Genomic DNA, 21,759 nt, shown 5'->3' on the forward strand with positions numbered 1-21,759 from the left:
GAAGCTGATTTTTCTCTGCTGCTCACTTCCAAAACTCAAGAAGGAGTCCCCAACATAGGTCAGGATACCTGAGCAATATCTAAAGAAAATCATCATTGGTTAGTCTGAAAAGTTAGATTTATTCTATTGAGTCAACATGCTTCAGCGGTACAGGTAGTCAGCCTGGATATTGGCTCCAATCTCGGCTTCCCACTTGTCCCCATTGTTCAGAAGTTTTTCCTTGTTGTACAGCAATTCCTCGTGTGTTTCAGTGGAGAACTCAAAGTTAGGACCCTGTCAAAACAAAGCATGTGACAGTAAGAGGAGGAAAAATTAACATCACTTGGACAAATGTGGATTAATTAAGGTAGGCCAGTATGGATCTTCGAGGACAAAACCAACAAGTTAGCTTCTTGATGAGGTAACAGAGAAGTTTGATGATGTCTCCAATTGTTGTAGTGCAGCTGGTTGTACAGTATGACCAACACATACAGGGGAGGCTGCAGTGAGGGCAAACACCGCAAAGAGGGAGGACGGAGGTGGGGAGGGGCGCTTCACAGCAAACACTACCAACCACGGGTTTCCCAAGAGCTCTTCTCATATCTCCGTAAGAGCAGGAACAATGTCGGAGGTGGTTTGTTCATTGAGGTGTTTACAGAACTTTGCCACCTCTTTCAATGCAACCTGGAGCCCCGCACCAGGGTCAGGACGGCACTGCCAGTGTCTGTAAAGTTACAGTGGCATTAAACATTAATGTTCTTTGGAACCCTCTTCCTGAAAAGGCAGTGGAAGCAGAATCTTTGAATATTTTTAAGGCAGAGGTGGGTAGATTCTTGGTAAGTAAGGGGCGATGCAGATTTGAGATTACTATCAGGTCAGCCATGATCATTAAATGGCAGAACAGACTCGAGGGGCCAAATAGCTTACTTCTGCTCCTTGTTTGTTGTTCGTAGGTCCAGAATTTTCTGGGGATGGGGAGCAAGTGATGTGTCTAACATCTCCCAGTACATCATCCATCAATGAGGTGACTGAGGTCATCTATGTCAGGAAAGACAATGACATTGTGCTCTCTCTAAGGTGGAGCAGCAGGATAAAAGGGCATATGACATTGTCAGGGAACCAGTGTTCCCAATGGTGTAAGGAGCCAGATTTTTGGTCTCTCAGGTAATCAAGAGATAAGGGGAGTTGGTAGAAAAGTGGAATTGAGGACAAGGATTGGCCACGATCTCATCGAATGGTGGAACAGGCTCGAGGAGCCAAATGATCTACTGCTGCTCGGACTTCTTATGCCCTTATGTTTAAAAAGGCTTATAGAATCATGAGCTTTATATATACTGCAGGGGCATAAAATACAAAAGAAATGAGGTTATGATGAACATTTATAGAACACTGATTTGGCCTCAACTGGAGTACTGTGTCTAATTCTGGGCATCATACTTTAGGGAGGATGTGAATGGCTTAAAAAAGTGATTCTGGGGATGGCAATCTTCTGTATGAGGACTGATTGGAGAGGCTGGGGCTGTTTTCTTTAGAGTAGAGAAGGTAGAAAGGAGATTTGAGATGTATTCAAAATCATAAAGGGTCTGAACAGGATAGATAGGGAGAAACTGTTCCCATTGGCAGAAGGATGAGAACCAGAGGACACTGATTTAAGGTGATTTATAAAAGATGCATTAGCATCATGAAGAAAAGCTTCTGTATACAGGAAGTGTTTAAGATCTGTACTGCCCTGCCTGAGAATGTGTGCGATGCAGATTTCAAAAGAGAATTGGATCATTATCTGGGGAAACAAAACTGCGCGGCAACGGAGTAGCAGGTTAGCCAAGTAAGTCTTACTGAGAACTGGCACAGATTCAATGGGCCAAATGGCCTCCTACTGTGCCATAACAACTCTATGATGCAAAGAAAGACTCCGAGAAAGACCCCAAATTGTGTCCTTGGACATACCTCTACAATGGCATCAACTGGGCAAGCTTCCTGACAGAAACCACAGTAAATGCACTTTGTCATATCGATGTCATATCTTGTTGTTCTCCGGCTCCCATCAGCCCTTGGCTCTGCCTCAATTGTGATTGCCTGAAGAGAGGACAGAGAGTGTGAGAGGGGAGAGTGCATGAAGGAGAGGAGAAAGAGCAAAGCGTGACATATGAAAAGGCGAACACCTGCCACAGGGAACAAACACTCTGCTCTGGCCTACACAAACATACAGCAATGTGCTTGACTCTTAAATGCCCTCTGAAATGGCCTATCAAGCTACTCAGTTATAACAAACCACTACAGTCACAAAAAAGGAATGAAACCGGCATTAATCTAGGCACCGGAAACAACAGCGGCAATCTCAGCCCTGTCAAACCTGCAAAGTCCTCCTTACTAACATCTGAGGACTAGTGCCAAAATTGGGAGAGCTGTCTCACAGACTAGTCAAGCAACAGCCTGACATGGTCATCCTCATGGAATCATACCTTACAGATAATGTCCCAGACACCACCGTCACCATCCCTGGGTATGTCCTGTCCCACTGGCAGGACAGGCCCAGCAGAGGTAGTGGCACAGTGGTATAACATTGACTCCGGATCCCATGAAGTCTCATGGCATCAGGTCAAACCTGGGCAAGGAAACCTCCTGCTGATTACCACATACCGCCCTCCCTCAGCTGATGAATCAGTGCTCCTCCATGTTGAACACCACTTGGAGGAAGCACTGAGGGTGGCAAAGGTCACAGAATGTACTCTGAGTGGGGGACTTCAATGTCCATCACCAAGAATGGCTCGGTAGCACCACCACCGACCGAGCTGGCTGAGTCCTAAAGGACATAGCTGCTAGACTGGGTCTGCGGCAGGTGGTGAGGGAACCAACAAGAGGGAAAAACATACTTGACCTCATCCCCACCAACCTGCCTGCTGCAGATGCAGCTGCTTATGACAATATACCACTGCACAGTCCTTGTGGAGATGAAATCCCACCTTTACATTGAGGATACCCTCCATTGTGTTGTGTGGTGCCACCACCATGCTAAATGGGATAGGTTTAGAACAGATCTAGTAACTCAAGACTGGGCATCCATGAGGCACTGTGGGCCATCAGCAGCAGCAGAATTGTACTTGAACACAATCTGTAAACTCATGTCCTGGCACATTCCCCACTCTACCATTACCATCAAGCCAGGGGATCAAGCCTGGTTCACTGAAGAATGCAGGAGGGTATGCCAGGAACAGTACCAGGCATACCTAAAAATGAGGTGTCAATCTAGTGAAGCTATAACACAGGACTACTTGCGTGTCAAACAGCATAAACAGTAAGTGATAGACAGGGCTAAGCGACCCCACAACCAACAGATCAGATCTAACTTCTGCAGTCCTGCCACATCCAGTCGTGAATGGTAGTGGACAATTAAACAACTCACTGGAGGAGGAGGCTCCACAAATACCCCATCCTCAATGATGGAGGAGCCCAGCACATCAGTGCAAAAGATAAGGCTGAAGCATTTACTACAATCTTCAGCCAGAAGTGCCGAATGGATGATCCATCTCGGCCTCCTCCGGAGGTCCCCAGCATCACAGATGCCAGTCACCAGCCAATTCGATTCACTCTACATGATATCAAGAAACAGCTGAAGGCGCTGGATACTGCAAAGGCTATGGGCTCTGACAATATTTCGGCAATGGTACTGAAGACTTGTACTCCAGAACTTGCTGCGTATTCCATCGTGAGAGAATCCAACCATCTCCCCTTGATGTTCAATGGCATTACCAGCACTGAATCCCTCACTATCAACATCCTTGGGGTTACTATTGACCAGAAACTGAACTGGGCTAGTCATATAAATACTTTTGCTACAAGAGCAGGTCAGAGGCTAGGAATCGCGTGGCGTGTAACTCAGCTCCTGACTCCACAAACCTGTCCACCATCTACAAGGCAAAAGGCAGGAGTGTAATAGAATATTCCCCACTTGCCTGGATGAGTGCAGCTCCCACAACAATCAAGAAGCTTGACACCATCCAGGACAAAGCAGCCGCTTTATTGGCACCACATCCACAAATATTCTCTCCCTCCACCACTAACACACAGTAGCAGCAGTGTGTACCATCTACAAGATGCACTGCAGGAACTTACTAAGGCTCCTTAGACAGCACCTTCCAGACCCATGAACACTATCATCTAGAAGGATAAGGGCAGCAGATAGATGGGAACACCACCACCTGAAAGTTCCCCTCCAAGTCACTCATCAGCCTGACTTGGAAATATATCACCGTTCCTTCACTGTTGCTGGGTCAAAATCCTGGAACTCCCTTCCTAACAGCACTGTGGGTGTACCTACACCACATGGACTGCAGCGGTTCAAGAAGGCAGCTCACCACTGTCTTCTCAAGGGCAATTAGAGATAGGCAATAAATGCTGGCCCAGCCAGTGAAACCCACATCCCTTGAATGAATTTTTAAAAAATGCATAAATGGGTCTTTTTTGGATTGGCAGGATGTGACAAGTGGTGTCCCACAGGGGTCTGTGCTGGGGCCTCAACCTTTTACAATTTACATCAATGACTTAGATGGGGAGCGATGGCATGGTAGCTAAATTTGCAGACAACTCAAAGATAGGTGTGAAAATATGTGTGAAGAGGTCATTAGCAGGTTGCAGACAGATATAGATTGATTCAATGAATGGCAAAGATCTGGCAAAAGGAGTTTAAGGTGGGAAATTGTGAAGTTGATCACTTTGCCAGAAGAATATAAAAGCAGAGGATTACTTAAATAGAGAACAGCTGCAGAATTCTGAGCTTCAGGGTTACATAGTGTTCTAGTGCATTAGTCACAAAACGTTCGTATGCAGCTACAGTGCGCGAAGTGGGAGGAGTGTGAGTGCACACATAAGGGGGAGAAAACACATGTAAAAGGGGAGGAGAGCGAGTGCATGTGACGAGGGGGAGGAGAGCGAGTGCAAGGACGAGGGGGAGGAGAGCGAGTGCACGGACGAGGGGGAGAGCGAGTGCATGTGTGAGGGGGAGGAGAGCGAGTGCACGTGTGAGGGGGAGGAGAGCGAGTGCACGGACGAGGGAGAGGAGAGCGAGTGCACGGACGAGGGGGAGGAGAGCGAGTGCATGGACAAGGGGGAGAGTGAAAACGCATGCGAGAGGGGAGGAGAGTGAGTGCACGGACGAGGGGGAGGAGAGCGAGTGCACGGACGAGGGGGAGGAGAGCGAAAATGTGTGCGAGAGGGGAGCAGATGTGCATGCACGAAAAGTGGGAGGAGAACGAGGGCATGCGCGAGAGTCGGCTTGCGAGAGAAAGACAGCACAAGAGAAAGGGAGTGAGACTGAGAGGGAGCAAGGTAATCAAAGTGGAGCAAGGCAGTCAAGGTCGAGGGCAGATGGGAACAGTGTCAATGAGGGAATAATTTAACGTTAACAAGCAGACAGCTTGGCCCAAGGAGAACAGACCGTTTGACAAAGGTCATGGCATCACCTGAGCATGACAGACAGCCTCACGCGGTACACAGCCTCACCTGAGCAGGACAGACAGCCTCACAGAGTTTACAAGCGATGCAGCGCTCCTCGCCTGAAGGATACCTTCGCAGTGCGTGTTCACCTCGGAACCGAGGGCTCAGGGGCCCCTTCTCAAACGGGTAGTTAATGGTGGCTGGCTCCCGAAACAAGTAGCTCAAGGTCATTGCAAGGCCTGTACAGAATGGTCACCAGAATTCAGCAGTAACTGGGGTTAAACATACACTAACAGTTCAGCAGTGACTGACATTACCCAGGTAGTAACAGATACTGACAGTCTTCACAATACACTCCAGAAGCTTTGACCTAACAAAGGGTCATGAATTGATGAAAATGTCCACTCACCTCGAAATAACTCTGTCCAAAACAGGGTCTGAGCTGCATTGTCAGTGATCGTACGCATATCAGTGGGTTCCTCCTTCATATTGACGTACTCTGCTTGGAAGAAAACAGTTCCAGTAAACTGTGTAATGGAGCATAACAAACACTTCCCAATTTACAACAATTACAAAGACTCACTGCCCCAAACAACATCAACACACACACTCTCTCCTTGACCGACGCATGCACGGAACCAACCCCTCCACCCCACCAGGGTACAGAATACCAAAGATTTACAACCCTCTGAGTGAAGACATTTCTCATCTCAGTCCAAAATGATCGGCCCCAAATTCCTCTGAATGACAACCTTTCCCAGTCTCTCGCTTTTAAAAACTATTTCGCTTTTCTATTCTATTGGAGTGAAAGTGGCAGAAGACAAAAAGGTCGAAAATTTTTTGGTGACCAGGAATCATGCAATTACTGCACTTTTATGATCCAGAGTGAATACAAATGCTTTGAGGCCACTTCAAATCGGTGGAATTATTAGATTGCAAATGGGTAGAAACAATAGTTTTCCCTTTACCTTCTATTATTATCAAAGCTGTGGACCAAAGCATTTGTACCAAATCACCAAAGTGACCCCAGCATTTTTTTTGTTCATTCATGCGATGTAGGTGTCGCTGGCGAGTTCAGCATTTATTGCTGATCCCTAGTTGCCCTTGAGAAGGTGGTGGTGAGCTGTCTTCTTGAACCGTTGCAGTCCATGTGGTGTAGGTACACCTACAGCGCTGTTAGGGAGGGAGTTCCAGGATTTTGACCCAGCGACAGTGAAGGAACAGTGATATATTTCCAAGTCAGGATGGTGAGTCGTTTGGAGGGAAACTTCCAGGTGGTGGTGTTGGCACGTGTCTGCTGCTCTTGTCCTTCTGGGTGATAGAGGTTGCAAGTTTGGAAGGTGCTGTTGAAGGAGCTTCGATGAGTTGTATTCAATTTGTTCATGCACGTTATGCACATACTAACAGAACATGACAATGCTGGATTATGTACGTGAGAAGTAAAGGACTATGGCAGTGCTTCACAAACTTTTTTCAAATGTGTCTCAATTATATAAGGTCCTGACTGGTCTTGACAAAGTGGACATGGAAAGGATGTTTCCTCTTTTAAAAGTACATTAAAGCACATCCTTTAAAAAGTACCTGGATGAGCACTTGGCACATCATAACATTCAAGGCTATGGACAATGTGCTGGTTAATGGGATTAGGTGGGTAGGTCAGGTGTTTCTCACGTGTCGGTGCAGACTCGATGGGCCTTCAACATGAGGACTCGAAACGTCAACTCTTTTCTTCTCCGCTGATGCTGCCAGACCTGCTGAGTTTTTCCAGGTAATTCTGTTTTTGTTTTGGATTTCCAGCATCCGCAGTTTTTTTGTTTTTATCTAGATAGATTCTTGTTAGGCAAGGGAATCAAAGGTTATCAGGGGTAGATGGGAATGTGGAATTTGAAACAAACCGATCAGCCATGATCTTTTTGAATGGCAGAGCAGGCTTGAGGGGCCGAATGGCCTACTTCTGCTCCTATTTTGTGCGTTTGTATTTTAACTCATCAGCACTTTCTCAAGGGCAATTAGGGATGGGTAACAAATGTTAACCTTGCCAGTGAGGCTTACATCTCATAAAGGAATATATTATAAAAACTTGAAAATTAACATGAGCCCAGATGCCAGCAAAAACAAAACAGCATAAGAAGATTCAGTATATAACTTTTACAGTTCAAGCATTATAGATCAACATGTAATGCATCATATAAATATGAAACCTGTGTTTTAATGTACTTTGTAAAAATTTTATTATTTTATATACTCATGTAAGTTTCAGACAAGCTCTATATTCCCTGGTGATATGAGAGTGTGAAGCCCTTCTCCCCCACCCAGCCCCCCCATTGTAATGACCCCCTCTTCCCACCCAATGAACATATTGTAACACCCCCTCTCATCCTCCACACAAACACATTGCAATCAACCTCTCTCCCTTTCTCAATCACATTTTAATCAGCCACAGTCTCCCCACTCCACCCTCACGCCCCTCTTACCAAATATTCAAGAAGTTGTTTAAAAGCAGACATCATTTTAACTGTTCAGAGAAAGCAACATCAAACCTACTGATTCCCAGAATATGTTTATGATAATTAAACTTGACACAATTTGTGCTTATCAATGTAGCCTACATAATTTTATAATTTACATTTTATGGAACATAGATACTGTTGAGATGTTTAAACAAGAAGTAAAGTTTAAAATCAAAAAATTATTGGAAAACATTGCTTGAAATTATATTCACAGAATCACACAGTGCAGAAGAGGCCCTTCGAGTCAGCACCGGCAAATGAGAAACATTTGTTTCATGTTTTGTGCAGAGTGTTTCTGCTATTATGAAACCACCTCCTTTAATCCTCTTCTAAAGACACTAATTCATCCACAGCATTGTTCCATGCCACCAGCAATGCACCCCCCACCCCCAACCCCCCGGAGTTTTTGGTTCAAATTACCCTCCTTTACATGTAGGCTTAGACAACGAGGCTCAGTAGATTACTTAGTCACAGCGACCATCACAGCCAAGCCTATGCTATCTTCAACCTAATTTCACACTAATTAGCCGTGCAACACCTCCACCCATGTCTGATGTTCATCTCGCCTGTCCCCTTATGCCGGATGTCCACCTCCTGAGGAGACAATGTCTTTCATACAATTTTCCTACCTCTCAATGTCTTGTGTTCCTTGGTCTCTAATGTCTGATAACCAACTCACTTCCACTTTGTTCCCTAACCCTACCTGCCCAATAGACAGCCCCTCAATGTAACCGGCTGTGGCTAGGAAACCAAGAATAAGAAATTAAATCTCTGTTAAACTCTTCAGGGTTTCCAAGAAAACCATACTTTCTAGACACTAAATCTTGCACTCGCCTTCACAGATTGTATCGTGGCCATTGTCTATTCTGCACCTGCTACCAACCCATTCCATGGTAAAATGAAAGTAGGGTGTGCTTCAGGAAGAGGTCAGGCTGACCTTGTCTTAATTGGGAGAAGCACTGAAATTAGTTGCTCCTCACTTTCATCAAAGACAGAGTAGTTCATGGAGCAGAATTGGGAACAAACACTCCCTTCTCCCTCCTCACAATTGACATCCAGTCCCTCTACACCTCCATCCCCACCAGGTTGGTCTGAGGGCTCCCTGCTTCTTCCTTGAATGGAGGCTCAAACAGTCCCCATCCATCACCATCTGCCTCTGCCTGGATGAACTTGTTCTCCACTGAATAATTTCTCCTTTAACTTGTCTCAATTCCTCTAAATAAATGTTGTGGCTGTGGGTACCCACATGAGCCCTAGTTACGCCTGTCTTTTTGGGGATATGTGAAACATTTGTGAGGAACCCATTTTTGGAAAATGTGAGATTGAATTTTGTACATTCTTCCTCCAAAGTTATTTTTAACAGTTTGCAATATTAATTCAAAGCTGTGAATATGCCATTCATCAAGAAACCATGGGTCAAGATAGATGTCCAGTGGTGAACACCTACTGAGGGACGAGATACTTTGCATATCTAAGTTAACAAAGAACTGCTGTTGCCAGGCTAAAGATGCTTGCTGATTAGTTATAAACACCTGGCCCAAGAGAAGTATTCTTTGAACATCCTAGTCTTTAAAACTCAGTCAGAGTATGGGCGGGTGCCTTAGAAGCAGGTTGCAAGGAAAAGACTCTCTCTTTCCCTCTCTCGGCCCCATATTTGTGCTCTACACGGGCTAGAGTGAGTCAAACTTTCCTTAGAAATGTCACATCGGAATAAATCATCTGTCAATTTTGAAAGTCTGCAAAGTTGTGATAAATAAAAGTCATCAAGGAGAGTTTCACCAAAAAAATCTGAAGGAACCTCCAGATCTGTTGTGACCAGAATTCTGTTAGATCAATAGCATTGACATCTCCTTGAAATTTATCCTTTTAAAAGCAATGTTCCCATCCTCCAGCCTCTACAGGGGACTGTGTTTGTTTCGTTCCTGTTTTGTGCTTGTGTGAATGTATGGGGGTTCGAATATCTGTTTTTATTTAAAAGGAAAAACATAAGACCATAAGACATAGCAGCAGAAATTAGGCCATTCGGCCCATCAAGTCTGCTCCGCCATTCAATCATGGCTGGTAAGTTTCTCAATCTCATTCTCCCCGTAACCTTTGATCCCCTTACCAATCAAGAACCTATCTATATCGGTCTTAAATAAACTCAATGACCTGGCCTCCACAGCCTTCTGTGGCAATGAATTCCATTGATTCACCACTCTCTGGCTAAAGAAATTTCTCCTCATCTCTGTTCTAAAAGGTCTTCCCTTTACTCTGAGGCTGTGCCCTCAGGTCCTAGTCTCTCCTACTAATGGAAACATCTTCCCCACATCCACTCTATCCAAGCCTTTCAGTATTCTGTAAGTTTCAATCAGATCCCCCCCTCATCCTTCTAAACTCCATCGCGTATAGACCCAGAGTCCTCAAATGTTCCTCATATGTTAAGCCTTTCATTCCTGGGATCGTTCTCATGAACCTCCTCTGGACCCTCTCCAGGGCCAGAACATCCTTCCTAACATCATTACACTTCTAACCTACAACTTGTAAGTTAAGCAGTTTATTAACTTTTTAAAAAAGTAGTTTGCTTTATAATAAATCAATGTTTTTTGTGTTTACTGAAAGAAGGCTGGTTAGTGTCTTTCTAGGTGGGAATAACAGAATCAAAGGGTCACAACTGGCCGGTTTTGTAGATGAATTAAACATTTAAACTATTGTCACGACCAGGAGAGAAGTGGGGCTAGAATTAACTGTGCATTCCTCCCATCTCAGTCAATAACAAATCCCTTGCTCCAGTCCTACTCAGGCGCCCTGCCACAACTCTTTTCCCAGTACATCAATGACTGTATCAGTGCTGCTTTCTGCTCTAGTCTGGAACTGGAAAAATTAATCAATTTTGCTTCCGATCTCCGCCCCTCTCTCAACTTCACATGGTCCAACTCTGACACTTCCCTTCCTTGAATTCTCTGTCTTCACTTCTGGTGACAGATTATCTAGAAATATTCATTACAAGCCCACTGATTATCACAGCTACCTGAACTACACTTCCTCACACAGTGTAAGGACTCCATCCCTTTCTCCCAGTTTCCCCATCTCTGTCGCATTTGTTGTGATGATGCTATCTTTCACAACAGCATTTCTGACATGTCTCCCTTTTTCCTCAGCCGAGGATCCCTCCCACTGTAATTGACAGGACCCTCGACCATGTCCGACCCATCCCTCCCACTGTAATTGACAGGACCCTCGACCATGTCCGACCCATCCCTCCCACTGTAATTGACAGGACCCTCGACCATGTCCGACCCATCCCTCCCACTGTAATTGACAGGACCCTCGACCATGTCCGACCCACCCCTCCCACTGTAATTGACAGGACCCTCGACCATGTCCGACCCATCACTCCCACTGTAATTGACAGGACCCTCGACCATGTCCGACCCATCCCTCCCACTGTAATTGACAGGACCCTCGACCATGTCCGACCCATCCCTCCCACTGTAATTGACAGGACCCTCGACCATGTCCGACCCATCCCTCCCACTGTAATTGATAGGACTCTCGACCATGTCCGACCCATCCCTCCCACTGTAATTGACAGGACCCTCGACCATGTCCGACCCATTTCCTGCACTTTTGCCCTGACCTCTTCCCTCCCTCCCAGAAACACGATAGGGTTTCCCTTATCCTCACTTTCCACCCCAACAACCACTGTATTCAAAGGATCATCCTCCGCTATTTCTGCCAACTCCAGCATGAGGCCACCACAAGACACATTTCCCCACCCCTTCCTGTTAGCATTCTTATGGGACTGCTCCCTCCCCGACACCCTGGTCCACTCCTCTATCACCCCCGACACCTCGCCCCCTTCTTATGGCACCTTCCCATGCAATTGCAGGATTAACACCTCCTATTTACCTCCTCCTTCCTAATTGTCCAGGGCCTCAAACACTCCTTCCAGGTGAAACAGCAATTTAGTTGTACTTCCTTTAATTTAGTCTACTGCATTCTCTACTCACAATGCGGTGTCCTCTGCATCAGGGAGACCAAACAGATTGGGTGACCGCTTTGCAGAACACCTTCACTCAGTTCGCAAGTATGATCCTGACTTTCCTGTCACTTGCCATTTCAATTCACCATCTTGCTCTCATGCCCACACGTCTGTCCTTGGCCTGCTGCATTGTTCCAGTGAAGCCCAATGCAAACTGGAGGAACAGCACCTCAGGTTCCAATTAGGCACTTTACAGCCTTCTGGACTCAAATTGGGTTCAACAACTTCAGACCATGAACTGTGTCCTCTATTTCAATTTTCTTTCACACCAAGTACCAGTCTGTATCTTGTTCTCATGTTTTTGCTTTCAGTGCTGACCTTCATTCTGCTATTAACACTTCTCTGGACCAATACTACCATAAACACTCCCTTTGCCTAATGTTCCATGACATCTTTATTACTTAATTTCCCCCGCATCCTAATCCATCCCTGACCTTCTCTTTGGCTCCACCTGCTCCTCTCTCCTTTGTCAACAGCAGAAATTCCACCAAATTCCTACCTCTCTTCAGTTTGAAAGAAGTCATATTAGGATCTAAATGTTCACAATGTTTCTCTCTCCATAGTTGCTGCCAGACCTGCTGCATTTTTCCAGCACTTAGCAATTTTATTACCCGCCCTCCACCCTCCCCCCTCCCATCACTAATCATGCCCCCTTGACCTCCCCCATCCCTGGGATCTGCATGGCCAACCTTATAATGAGCTGTGATTGCCCCACACAATGACACAGCACTTACCTCACTCAAGATTTGTGGTTTAACACATCAGTAGAAGCGAAGGCAACCAAATGAGTGCCCTCTAGTTCCCTGGCAGTGGCTCAAGCTGCCGATGTGGACAGCAGCCAGCTCCAGCCTGGAACGAGGCTGAGTGACAGCTTTCCCGGGCCTACTCTGGCCTTGTAACTGGTGGAGACTCTCTCCTCTTCTTCCATTTTCTGATTCTTTCCTTTAGCCTTCTTGTCTTTGGTGTTGGGACAGCTAAAAGTTTCCTGCATAGCAGCTGTGGGACCAGCCAGAATATCTGCTCCAACACCTCCAATCACAGGCTCCCTCCCTCTTGCCCTTGCTGCTCCTGCAATCATAGATGCCTACTCTGGAGGAGCAGCAAGAGCAAGAGAGAGGGAGCCTGGGATTGGAGAAGCGGGAGAAGTGAGCATGGGAGAGACAGAATCAGTAATTGGAGGAGCAGCTCCTCACATAATCTGTCTTTCCCACACTTGCTGCTCCTCCAATCACAGCTCTGCAGTCAGTTCCCGCTCTCACTGACTGCAGAGTACAATATTTTTTAAACCACCTGCCAGCCCCGAAGGTCAGAGCATATACTTAAAATATCGGAAATCCACCAAAAGGTGGACATTTCTCATCGCTGATTCTAGATTCTACCAAAGTGAATAACCTTACTTTCCCCCACATTACACTGTGCCTGCCATCTAATTGCCTGTTAACTTAGCCTGTCTATATCTCTTTACAGCCTCTTTGTGTCCTCCTCACAGCTTAAAATTCTGTCCATCTAGTTTTGTATCATCAGCGAATTTAGGTAAATTACTCTTGGTATCTTCATTAATATAGTTTATAACTAGTTGAGACTCCAGTACTGACCCTGTGGCACTCCAACAGTCTCAGTGTGCCATTCCAAAAATTATCGATTTATTCCTACTCTACATTTTTTGCCCATTAACAAAATTTCAATCCGTGCTAGTATGGTAGCCTCAACTCCATGAACCCTTATCTTGTGGAACAACCTTTTACATGCACTTTATTGAATACTTTTTGAAAATTGAAATATAACAGAATCACTGCTTCCACTTTAACTGCCTTGCTCGTCGACAAACACTTCAGGCACTGTTAGAAAATTGAGGGAACCACTCACTGAAACTTCTCAAAGGGGCAGCAGTGCTGATCTGGCAGAAAGATCCTGGGAACAGCATCCTTCCTGTGATCAGAAGAAACATGTTAGAAATGGACCAATGATAGTGTCATCACAGATGACAGGCAAAGCAACATGCAACCTTCCTCCCAAACAGCCTCCTCCTCCTCACCATCACACCTCCCAGCTCCCTCAGCAGAGGCGATGAATGAAATAAAAGGCAGACTGAGAGCTACTAATCAACAGTCTTGAAAGTTGCTTGGATCTGAAACCAATAAATGGCTAAACTAATGGATTTTGATGCTGTCATTCCAACTGAAATGAATCTACTATATTTAATAATTGCACCTTAACAAGATAAAACTTGACCCGGAGCCACATGAGACAAAGTTAGGATAAGTGACCACAAGCTTAATCAAAGAAATTGGCTCTAAGAAGAGTCTTAAGGAGGAGTGATATAGGTGGAGAGCTTTAGAGGTTACGGCCAAAGCAACTGAAGGCACAACTATCAATGGTGAAGTGATGAAAATCAGGGCACGCACAAGAAGCCAGAATTGCAGGAATGCAGAGATTTTAGAGGGTTGTAGGAGGTTACAGAGATGGGTGGTTTGGGGGGCATTGTAGGGGCTAGAGGAAGTTACAGAGATAGGGAGGGTTTTAGGGGCTTCAGGAGGTTACAGAGATAGAAATGGTTGTAGGGGCTGGAGAGATAAGGAGTATTGTCATGGCTGGAGATAATGACGGACCTGAGGCTATGCAGAGATTTGAAAATAAGGAAGAGACATATAGAATTAAGTTGCTGCTGGAAAGGGAACCCATGTCGGTCATCGAGACTGAAATGTTGGACATTAGGAATTTGATGTGAGTTAGGATATGTGCAGCAAGGTTTTGGATCAGCTAAAGTTTATGGAGGGTAGAAGATATTGATATCAGCCAGGCAAGCATTTTTTCCTAATTTTTTGTACGTGATATAGGTGTCATTGGAAAGGCCAGAATTTATTGCCCATCCCTGGTTGTCCTTGAGAAGGTGGTGGTGAGCTGCCTTCTTGAACCGCTGCAGTCCATGTGGTGTAGGTACACCCACCCTGCTGTTAGGGAGTTCCAGGACTTTGACCCAGAAACAGTGAAGGAACAGCAAGTCAGGATGGTGAGAGACTTGGAGGACAGAAAGCAGCGAGTCGTGGTAAATGGTTGTTTATCGCAGGATGTGATGTTGCCCAAGGGTCAGTGATAGGACCACTGCTTTTTTGATCAATATAGAATCATAGAAAGTTTATGGCACAGAAAGAGGCCACTTGGCCCATCGTGTCCTCACCGGCTGGAAAACGAGCTCCCCAGCCTAATCCCACTTTCCAGCATTTGGCCCGTAGCCCTGCAGGTTACAGTACGTGGTATCAGTCCATATCTAGACACCTTTTAAATGAGTTGAGGGTTTCTGCCTCTACTTTCAGGCAGTGAGTTCCAGACTCACACAGCCCTCTGGGTGAAAAGGTATTTCCTCATCTCCCCTCTGATCTTTCTACCAACCACTTGAAATCTCTGCCCTCTAATACCTGACCTCTCAGCCAAATTAGCCCTTCTCAACCACTCTATCTCTATATCTATACCCCTCACAATTTTGTACATCTCAATCAAATCTCCCCTCAGCCTTCCCTGTTCCAAGGAGAACAACTCCAGCCAATCCAATCTTTCCTCATAGCTACAATTTTCCAGTCCTGACAACATCCTGGTAAATCTCCCCTGTGCCCTCTCTAGAGCAATTACATCCCTTTTGTAATGAGGGGACCAGAACTGCACATAATACTCAAGTTGTGGCCTATACAATTCCAGCATAACCTCCCTACTTTTACATTCTACGCCCCAACGAATAAGGAAAGGAATCCACGTGCCTTCGTAACCACCTTATCAACCTGTCCTACTATCTTCAGAGATCTGTGAACATTCACTCCAAGTTCCCTCATTTCCTCTACACCACTCAGTATTCTCCCATTTATTGTGTGATCCCTTGACTTGTCTGACTTCCCCAAATGCATCACCTCGTACTTCTCCGGGTTGAATTCCATTTACTACTTTTCTGCCCACCTGACCAGTCCATGGATATTTTACTGCAGTCTACAGCTAACCTCCTCGCTATCAACCACACGGACAATTTTTGTGCCACAAAAAGCAGGGGGCCTAGTACTGAGCGCTGCGGAATCCCACAGGAAACAGCCTTCCAGTCACAAAAACACCCATCAACAATTCCCCTTTGTTACCTGCCACTGAGCCAATTTTGTATCCAGCTTGCTACATGCCCCTGGATCTCATGGACTTATTTTTTTTACCCACTCTGCCATGTGGGATCTTATCAAAAGCCTTGCTAAAATCCACATAGACCACATCAACTGCATTATCTTCATCCATTCTCCTTTTTATTTCCTCAAAAAATTCAATCAAGTTAGTCAGACACGAATTTCACTTAACAAATCCATGTTGACTATTGTTGATTAATCTGTGACTTTCTAAGTGACAGTTTATCCTGTTTCTCGGAATTGATTCCAATAATTTGCCCATTAAAGGCTAGACTGACTGGCCTGTAAGTATTCGGTCTATCCCTCGTTCTCTTTTTAAACATAGGTTCATCATTAGCAAACCTCCAATCCTCCAGTGCCACACCGGGGAGGCAATGGCGTAGTGGTATTGTTGCTGGACTAGTGATCCAGAGGCCCAGGGTAATACTCTGGGGACCTGGGTTCGAATCCCACCACGGCTGATGGCGGAATTTGAATTCAGTAAAAATCTGGAGTTAAAAATCTAATGATGGCCATGAAACCACTGTCGATTTTGTAAAAACCCACCTGGTCCACTAATAACCCTTTAAGGAAGAAAATGTGCTGGCCTACAATGTGGTTGACTCTGAAATGGCCTAGCAAGCTACTCAGTTATATCAAACTGCTACGAAGTCTCAAAAAAGGAATGAAACCAGACAGACCATCGACCTAGGCACCGGAAACGACAACGGCAAACTCAACCATGTCGACCCTGCAAAGTCCTCCTCCCTAACACCTGAGGGCTAGTGCCAAAATTGGGAGAGCTGTCCCACAGACTAGTCAAGCAACAGCCTGACATAGTCATCCTCATGGAATCATACCTTACAGATAACGTCCCAGACACCACCATCACCATCCCTGGGTATGTCCTGTCCCACCGGCAGGACAGACCCAGCAGAGGTGGTGGCACAGTGGTATAGAGTTGGGAGGGAGTTGCCCTGGGAGTCCTTAACATCGAGTCCTGATCCCATGAAGTTTCACGGCATCAGGTCAAACATGGGCAAGGAAACCTCCTGCTAATTACCACGTGCAACCCTCCCTCAGCTGATGAATCAGTGCTCCTCCATGTTAAACACCACTTGGAGGAAGAACTGAGAGTGTCAAGGGCGCAGAACGTATTCAATGTCCATCAACAAGTGTGGCTCGGTAGCACCACTGCACTCTGAGCTGGCCAATTCTTAAAGGACATAGCTGCTAGACTGGGTCTGCGGCAGGTGGTGAGGGAACCAACTAGAGGAAAAACATACTTGACCTCATCCCCACCAACCTGCCTGTCGCACTTGCATCTGTCCATGACAGTATCGGTAGGAGTGACCACCACACAGTCGTTGTGGAGACGAAGTCCTGCCTTCAAATTGAGGATACCCTCCATCATGTTGTGTGGTATTACCACTGTGCTAAATGGGATAGGTTTCGAACAGATCTAGCAACACAAGACTGGGCATCCATGAGGTGCTGTGGGCCATCAGCAGTAGCAGAATTGTGCTCGAACACAATCTGCAACCTCATGGCCCGGCATATCTCCCACTCTACCATTACCATCAAGCCAGGGGATCAACCCTGGTTCAATGAAGAGTTTTTTTAATTCATTCAGGGGATGTGGGCTTCGCTGGCTGGGCCAGCATTTATTGCCCATCCCTAGTTGCCCTTGAGAAGGTGGTGGTGAGCTGCCTTCTTGAACTGCTGCAGTCCATGTGGTGTAGGTACACCCACAGTGCTGTTAGGGAGTTCCAGGTTTCTGATCCAGCGACAGTGAAGGAACGGCGATATATTTCCAAGTCAGGATGGTGAGTGACTTGGAGGGGATCTTTCAGGTGGTGGTGTTCCCATCTATCTGCTGCCCTTGTCCCTCTAGGTGGCAGTGGGCTTGGAAGGTGCTGCTGAAAGAGCAGCAGGGCATGCCAGGAGCAGCACCAGGCATACCTAAAATTGAGGCATCAACCTGTGAAGCTATACCCAGGACTACTTGCATGGCAAACAGCATAAGCAGCAAGTGATAGACAGAGCTAAGCGATCCCACAACCAACTGATCAGAGCTAAGCTCTGCAGCCGTGCCACATCCAGTCATGAACGGTGGTGGAAAATTAAACAACTCACTGGAGGATAAGGCTCCACAAATATCCCCATCCTCAATGATGGAGGAGCCCAGCATATCAGTGCAAAAGATAAGGCTGAAGCATTTGCTACAATCTTCAGCCAGAAATGCCAAGTGGATGATCCATCTCAGCCTCCTCCAGAGGTCCCCAGCGTCACAGATGCCAGTCTTCAGCCAATTCGACTCACTCCACGTGATATCAAGAAACAGCTGAAGGCACTGGATACTGCAAAGGCTATGAGCTCTGAAGATATTCCGGTAATAGTACTGAAGACTTGTGCTTCAGAAATTGCTGCTTCCCCAGCCAAGCTGTGCCAGTGCAGCTACAACACTGGCATCTAACCAGCTATGTGGAAAATTGCCCAGGTATGTCCTGTCCACAAAAAGCAGGACAAATCCAACCCGGCCAATTACCGCCCCATCAGTCTACTCTCCATCATCATAAAGTGATGGAAGGGGTCATCAACAGTGCTATCAAGTGGCACTTGCTTGGCAATAACCTGCTCACTGAAACAAAGTTTGGGTTTCACCAGGGCCACTCAGCTCCTAATCTTATTACAGCCTTGGTTCAAACATGGACAAAAGATTCGAACTCCTGAAGTGAGGTGAGAATGACTGCCCTTGACATCAAGGCAGCATTTGACCGAGTGTGGCATCAAGGAGCCCGAGCAAAACTGGAATCAATGGGAATTAGGGAGAAAACTTTCCACTGGTTGGAGTCATACCTAGCACAAAGGAAGATGTTGCTGGAGGTCAGTCAACCCAGCTCCAGGACATCACCCCAGGAGTGCCTCATCAATGCCTTCCCTCCGTCATAAGGTCAGAAGTGGGGATGTTCACAGAATCACACAGTGCAGAAGAGGCCCTTTGGCTCATCGAGTCTGCACCGACACGTGAGGAACACCTGACCTACTTACCTAATCCCAGTTCACTGATGATTGCACAATGTTCAGCATCATTCGCGACTCCTCAGCTACTGGAGCAGTCCATGTCCAAATGCAGCAAGACCTGGACAATATCCAGGCTTGGACTGACAAGTAGCAAGTAACATTCGTGCCACACAAGTGTCAGGCAATGACCATCTCCAACAAGAGAGAATCTAACCATTATCCCTTGACTTTCAATGGCATTATCATCACTGAATTCCCCACTATCAACATCCTGGGGGTTACCATTGACCAAAAACCGAACTGGACTAGCCATATAAATACTGTGGCTACAAGAGCAGTTCAGAGGCAAGGAATTCTGTGATGAGTAACTCACCTCCTGACTCCCAAAAGCCGGTCCACCTTCTACAAGGCACAAGTCAGGAGTGTGATGGAATACTCCCCACTTGCCTGGATGAGAGCAGCTCCCATAACACTCAAGAAGCTTGACACCATCCAGGACAAAGCAGCCCAATTTATTGGCACCACATCCACAAACATTCACTCCCTCCAACACCAATGCACAGTAGCAGCAGTGTGTACCATCTACAAGATGCACTGCAGCAACTCACCAAGGCTCCTTAGACAGCACCTTCCAAATCCACGGCCACTACCATCTAGAAGGACAAGGGCAGCAGATAAATGGGAACATCACCACCTGGGATTTCCTCTCCAAGTCACTCGCTATCCTGACTTCTAAATATATTGCCATTCCTTAATTGTCATTGGGTCAAAATCCTGGAACTCCCTCCCTAACAGCACTGTGGATGTACCTACACCACATGGACTGCAGCGGTTCGAGAAGGCAGCTCAACACCACCTTCTAGGGCAATTAGGGATGGGCAATAAATGCTGGTCCAGCCAGTGATGCCCACATTCCCCCGAATGAATGAAAAAAAATGACCTGTATTGAGTGAGGATTGGAAAGTGATGGTGAGACCTTCCGCGATATCCTCCCTGGCTTCTTTTCATATCTTTCAATATCTTGGATATTGACTTGGACGTTGGAATACAGAGCAAAATTGCAAAATTTGACGATGATACCAAATTTGGAGATTTGGCAGAAAATGAGAATGATACAAATTAACTATAACAGAACACAGATAAGCTAGCAGATTGGGCAAATGGCAAATAATGCAGAGCAGTCTGAGTGACACATTTTAGACAGAAGGGATAGGGAGGGGCAATACAGATTTAATGACACATTTCTAAAGAGTGTACAGGGACAGAGGGACCTGGGGGTACATGCACATCAATCTTTGAAGATGGGAGGTCAGATTGAGAATTTAGTTAAAGCATATGGGACTTTTGGCTTCATAAATTGGAGTATTAAGTGCAGAAGCAGGGAGTTGTCCTGAACTTTTATAAAGCTCTGAAAGGTCACAAATAGAATGCAAAACCTGGTCACTACACTTTAAGAAGGATGTAGGGGACCTTGGGAGCGTGAGGAGGAGATTTACCAAAATGGATTCAAGAATGAAAAAAATCAGCTGGAGAATCTGGGCTTGATCTCCTTGAAGCAAAGGAGATGGAGGGGAGATTTGATAGAGGTGTACAAGATTATGACAGGTTCAGATGAGGTAGATGATGAAAAGCTGTTCTCATTAGTTGACAGTACAAAGACTAGGGGACAGATTTTGGACAAGTGATGTAGGTCTCCCCAAGGAAGAACTTTTTACACACAGTGTGATAACGGCCTGGAACTTTATTGCCCACAAGGGTGGTGGAAGCAAAAAAATGATGAATGATTCCAAAAAGAAATTGAGTAGACACTTGAGGAAACAAAGGGCTAGGGGATAGAGCAGGGGAATGGAATTGACCGGGTGGCTGTCCAGAGAGCCAACATGGAGCCGATGGGCTGAATGGCCTCCTTCTGTGGCATAATGACTGTGTGATTCCGAGTTGGATAGGTAGCTGAGGATGAGGAGCTCACTGACAAGTAGGATGAAGGGTGAAGCAGGAAATCTCTTACAAAGAGGCAGATTAACCTGATGTAAGTCTCTGTTTCTATGGAGAGTTTGGACATTGACTGTGGTGCCTACCATTTGCTGCAGATTTCTGGATTACTCGGAGAGCCAACATGTTCACTCCTGTGAATTAAAAACATAGGAGAATTAACAATTCAAAACTGTCCATGGCTGACTCCGTCTTTCTCTCTCTCTCTATTTTTCTCTCACCTTCAGCCGCCACAAAAAGGACACCAACTCACCTAATCCTCCCAGTGAATCCTCCCAGAGCACGAACTATCCCGGCATGCCGCCTGGTCCTCCCAGTGAATCCTCCCAGAGCACGAACTATCCCGGCATGCCATCTGGTCCTCCCTGACTCATCCCAGTTTCTGTCCTATCCCGGCATGCCGCGCGGTGACCGCGTGAAAACGAAAGCGATGTCTTTTTCCAAAGGGACAGCTTTCCGTTGCCCTGATTGGTTCGCCTTTCAGTGCCGCGACTGGCCAGACTGGCCGAACGCTCCGATTGGTTAATCCGGGTGTAATGGCGGTTACTGTCTGGATCAAGCCGCTAAAATGAAAATAAATCACCTGAAGCTGGAAATCCTCAAGGAGAGAGAAATGGGGTGAAGGAGGGAAATGGGGGTGAAGCAGGGAAATGGGGTGAAGGAG

The 21,759-nt window shown here is 46.1% G+C and overlaps 1 protein-coding gene across 2 annotated transcripts; it reads right to left on the reverse strand.

Annotated features, from left to right (window-relative positions):
* Window positions 1-99: 99 nt before the first annotated feature.
* On the reverse strand, window positions 100-21,436 carry LOC121273415 (NADH-ubiquinone oxidoreductase subunit 8-like). Of its 2 annotated transcripts, none has more exons than XM_041180597.1 (7): window positions 21,349-21,436; window positions 21,182-21,229; window positions 13,813-13,875; window positions 5,822-5,911; window positions 5,479-5,651; window positions 1,927-2,055; window positions 100-273 (listed from the first exon to the last, which is right to left on the reverse strand). In XM_041180597.1, exons 2-7 carry the CDS (start codon window positions 21,219-21,221, stop codon window positions 142-144), a joined length of 627 nt encoding a protein of 208 aa, XP_041036531.1. In that variant the 5' UTR covers window positions 21,222-21,229; window positions 21,349-21,436; the 3' UTR covers window positions 100-141. The 2 variants fall into 2 exon arrangements, with proteins under 2 accessions (XP_041036531.1, XP_041036532.1); XM_041180598.1 differs by having other exon boundaries at window positions 21,317-21,390.
* Window positions 21,437-21,759: the final 323 nt, after the last annotated feature.

Source organism: Carcharodon carcharias, assembly GCF_017639515.1.
Source record: "Carcharodon carcharias isolate sCarCar2 chromosome 15 unlocalized genomic scaffold, sCarCar2.pri SUPER_15_unloc_2, whole genome shotgun sequence".
NCBI classification, from domain to species: Eukaryota; Metazoa; Chordata; class Chondrichthyes; order Lamniformes; family Lamnidae; genus Carcharodon; species Carcharodon carcharias.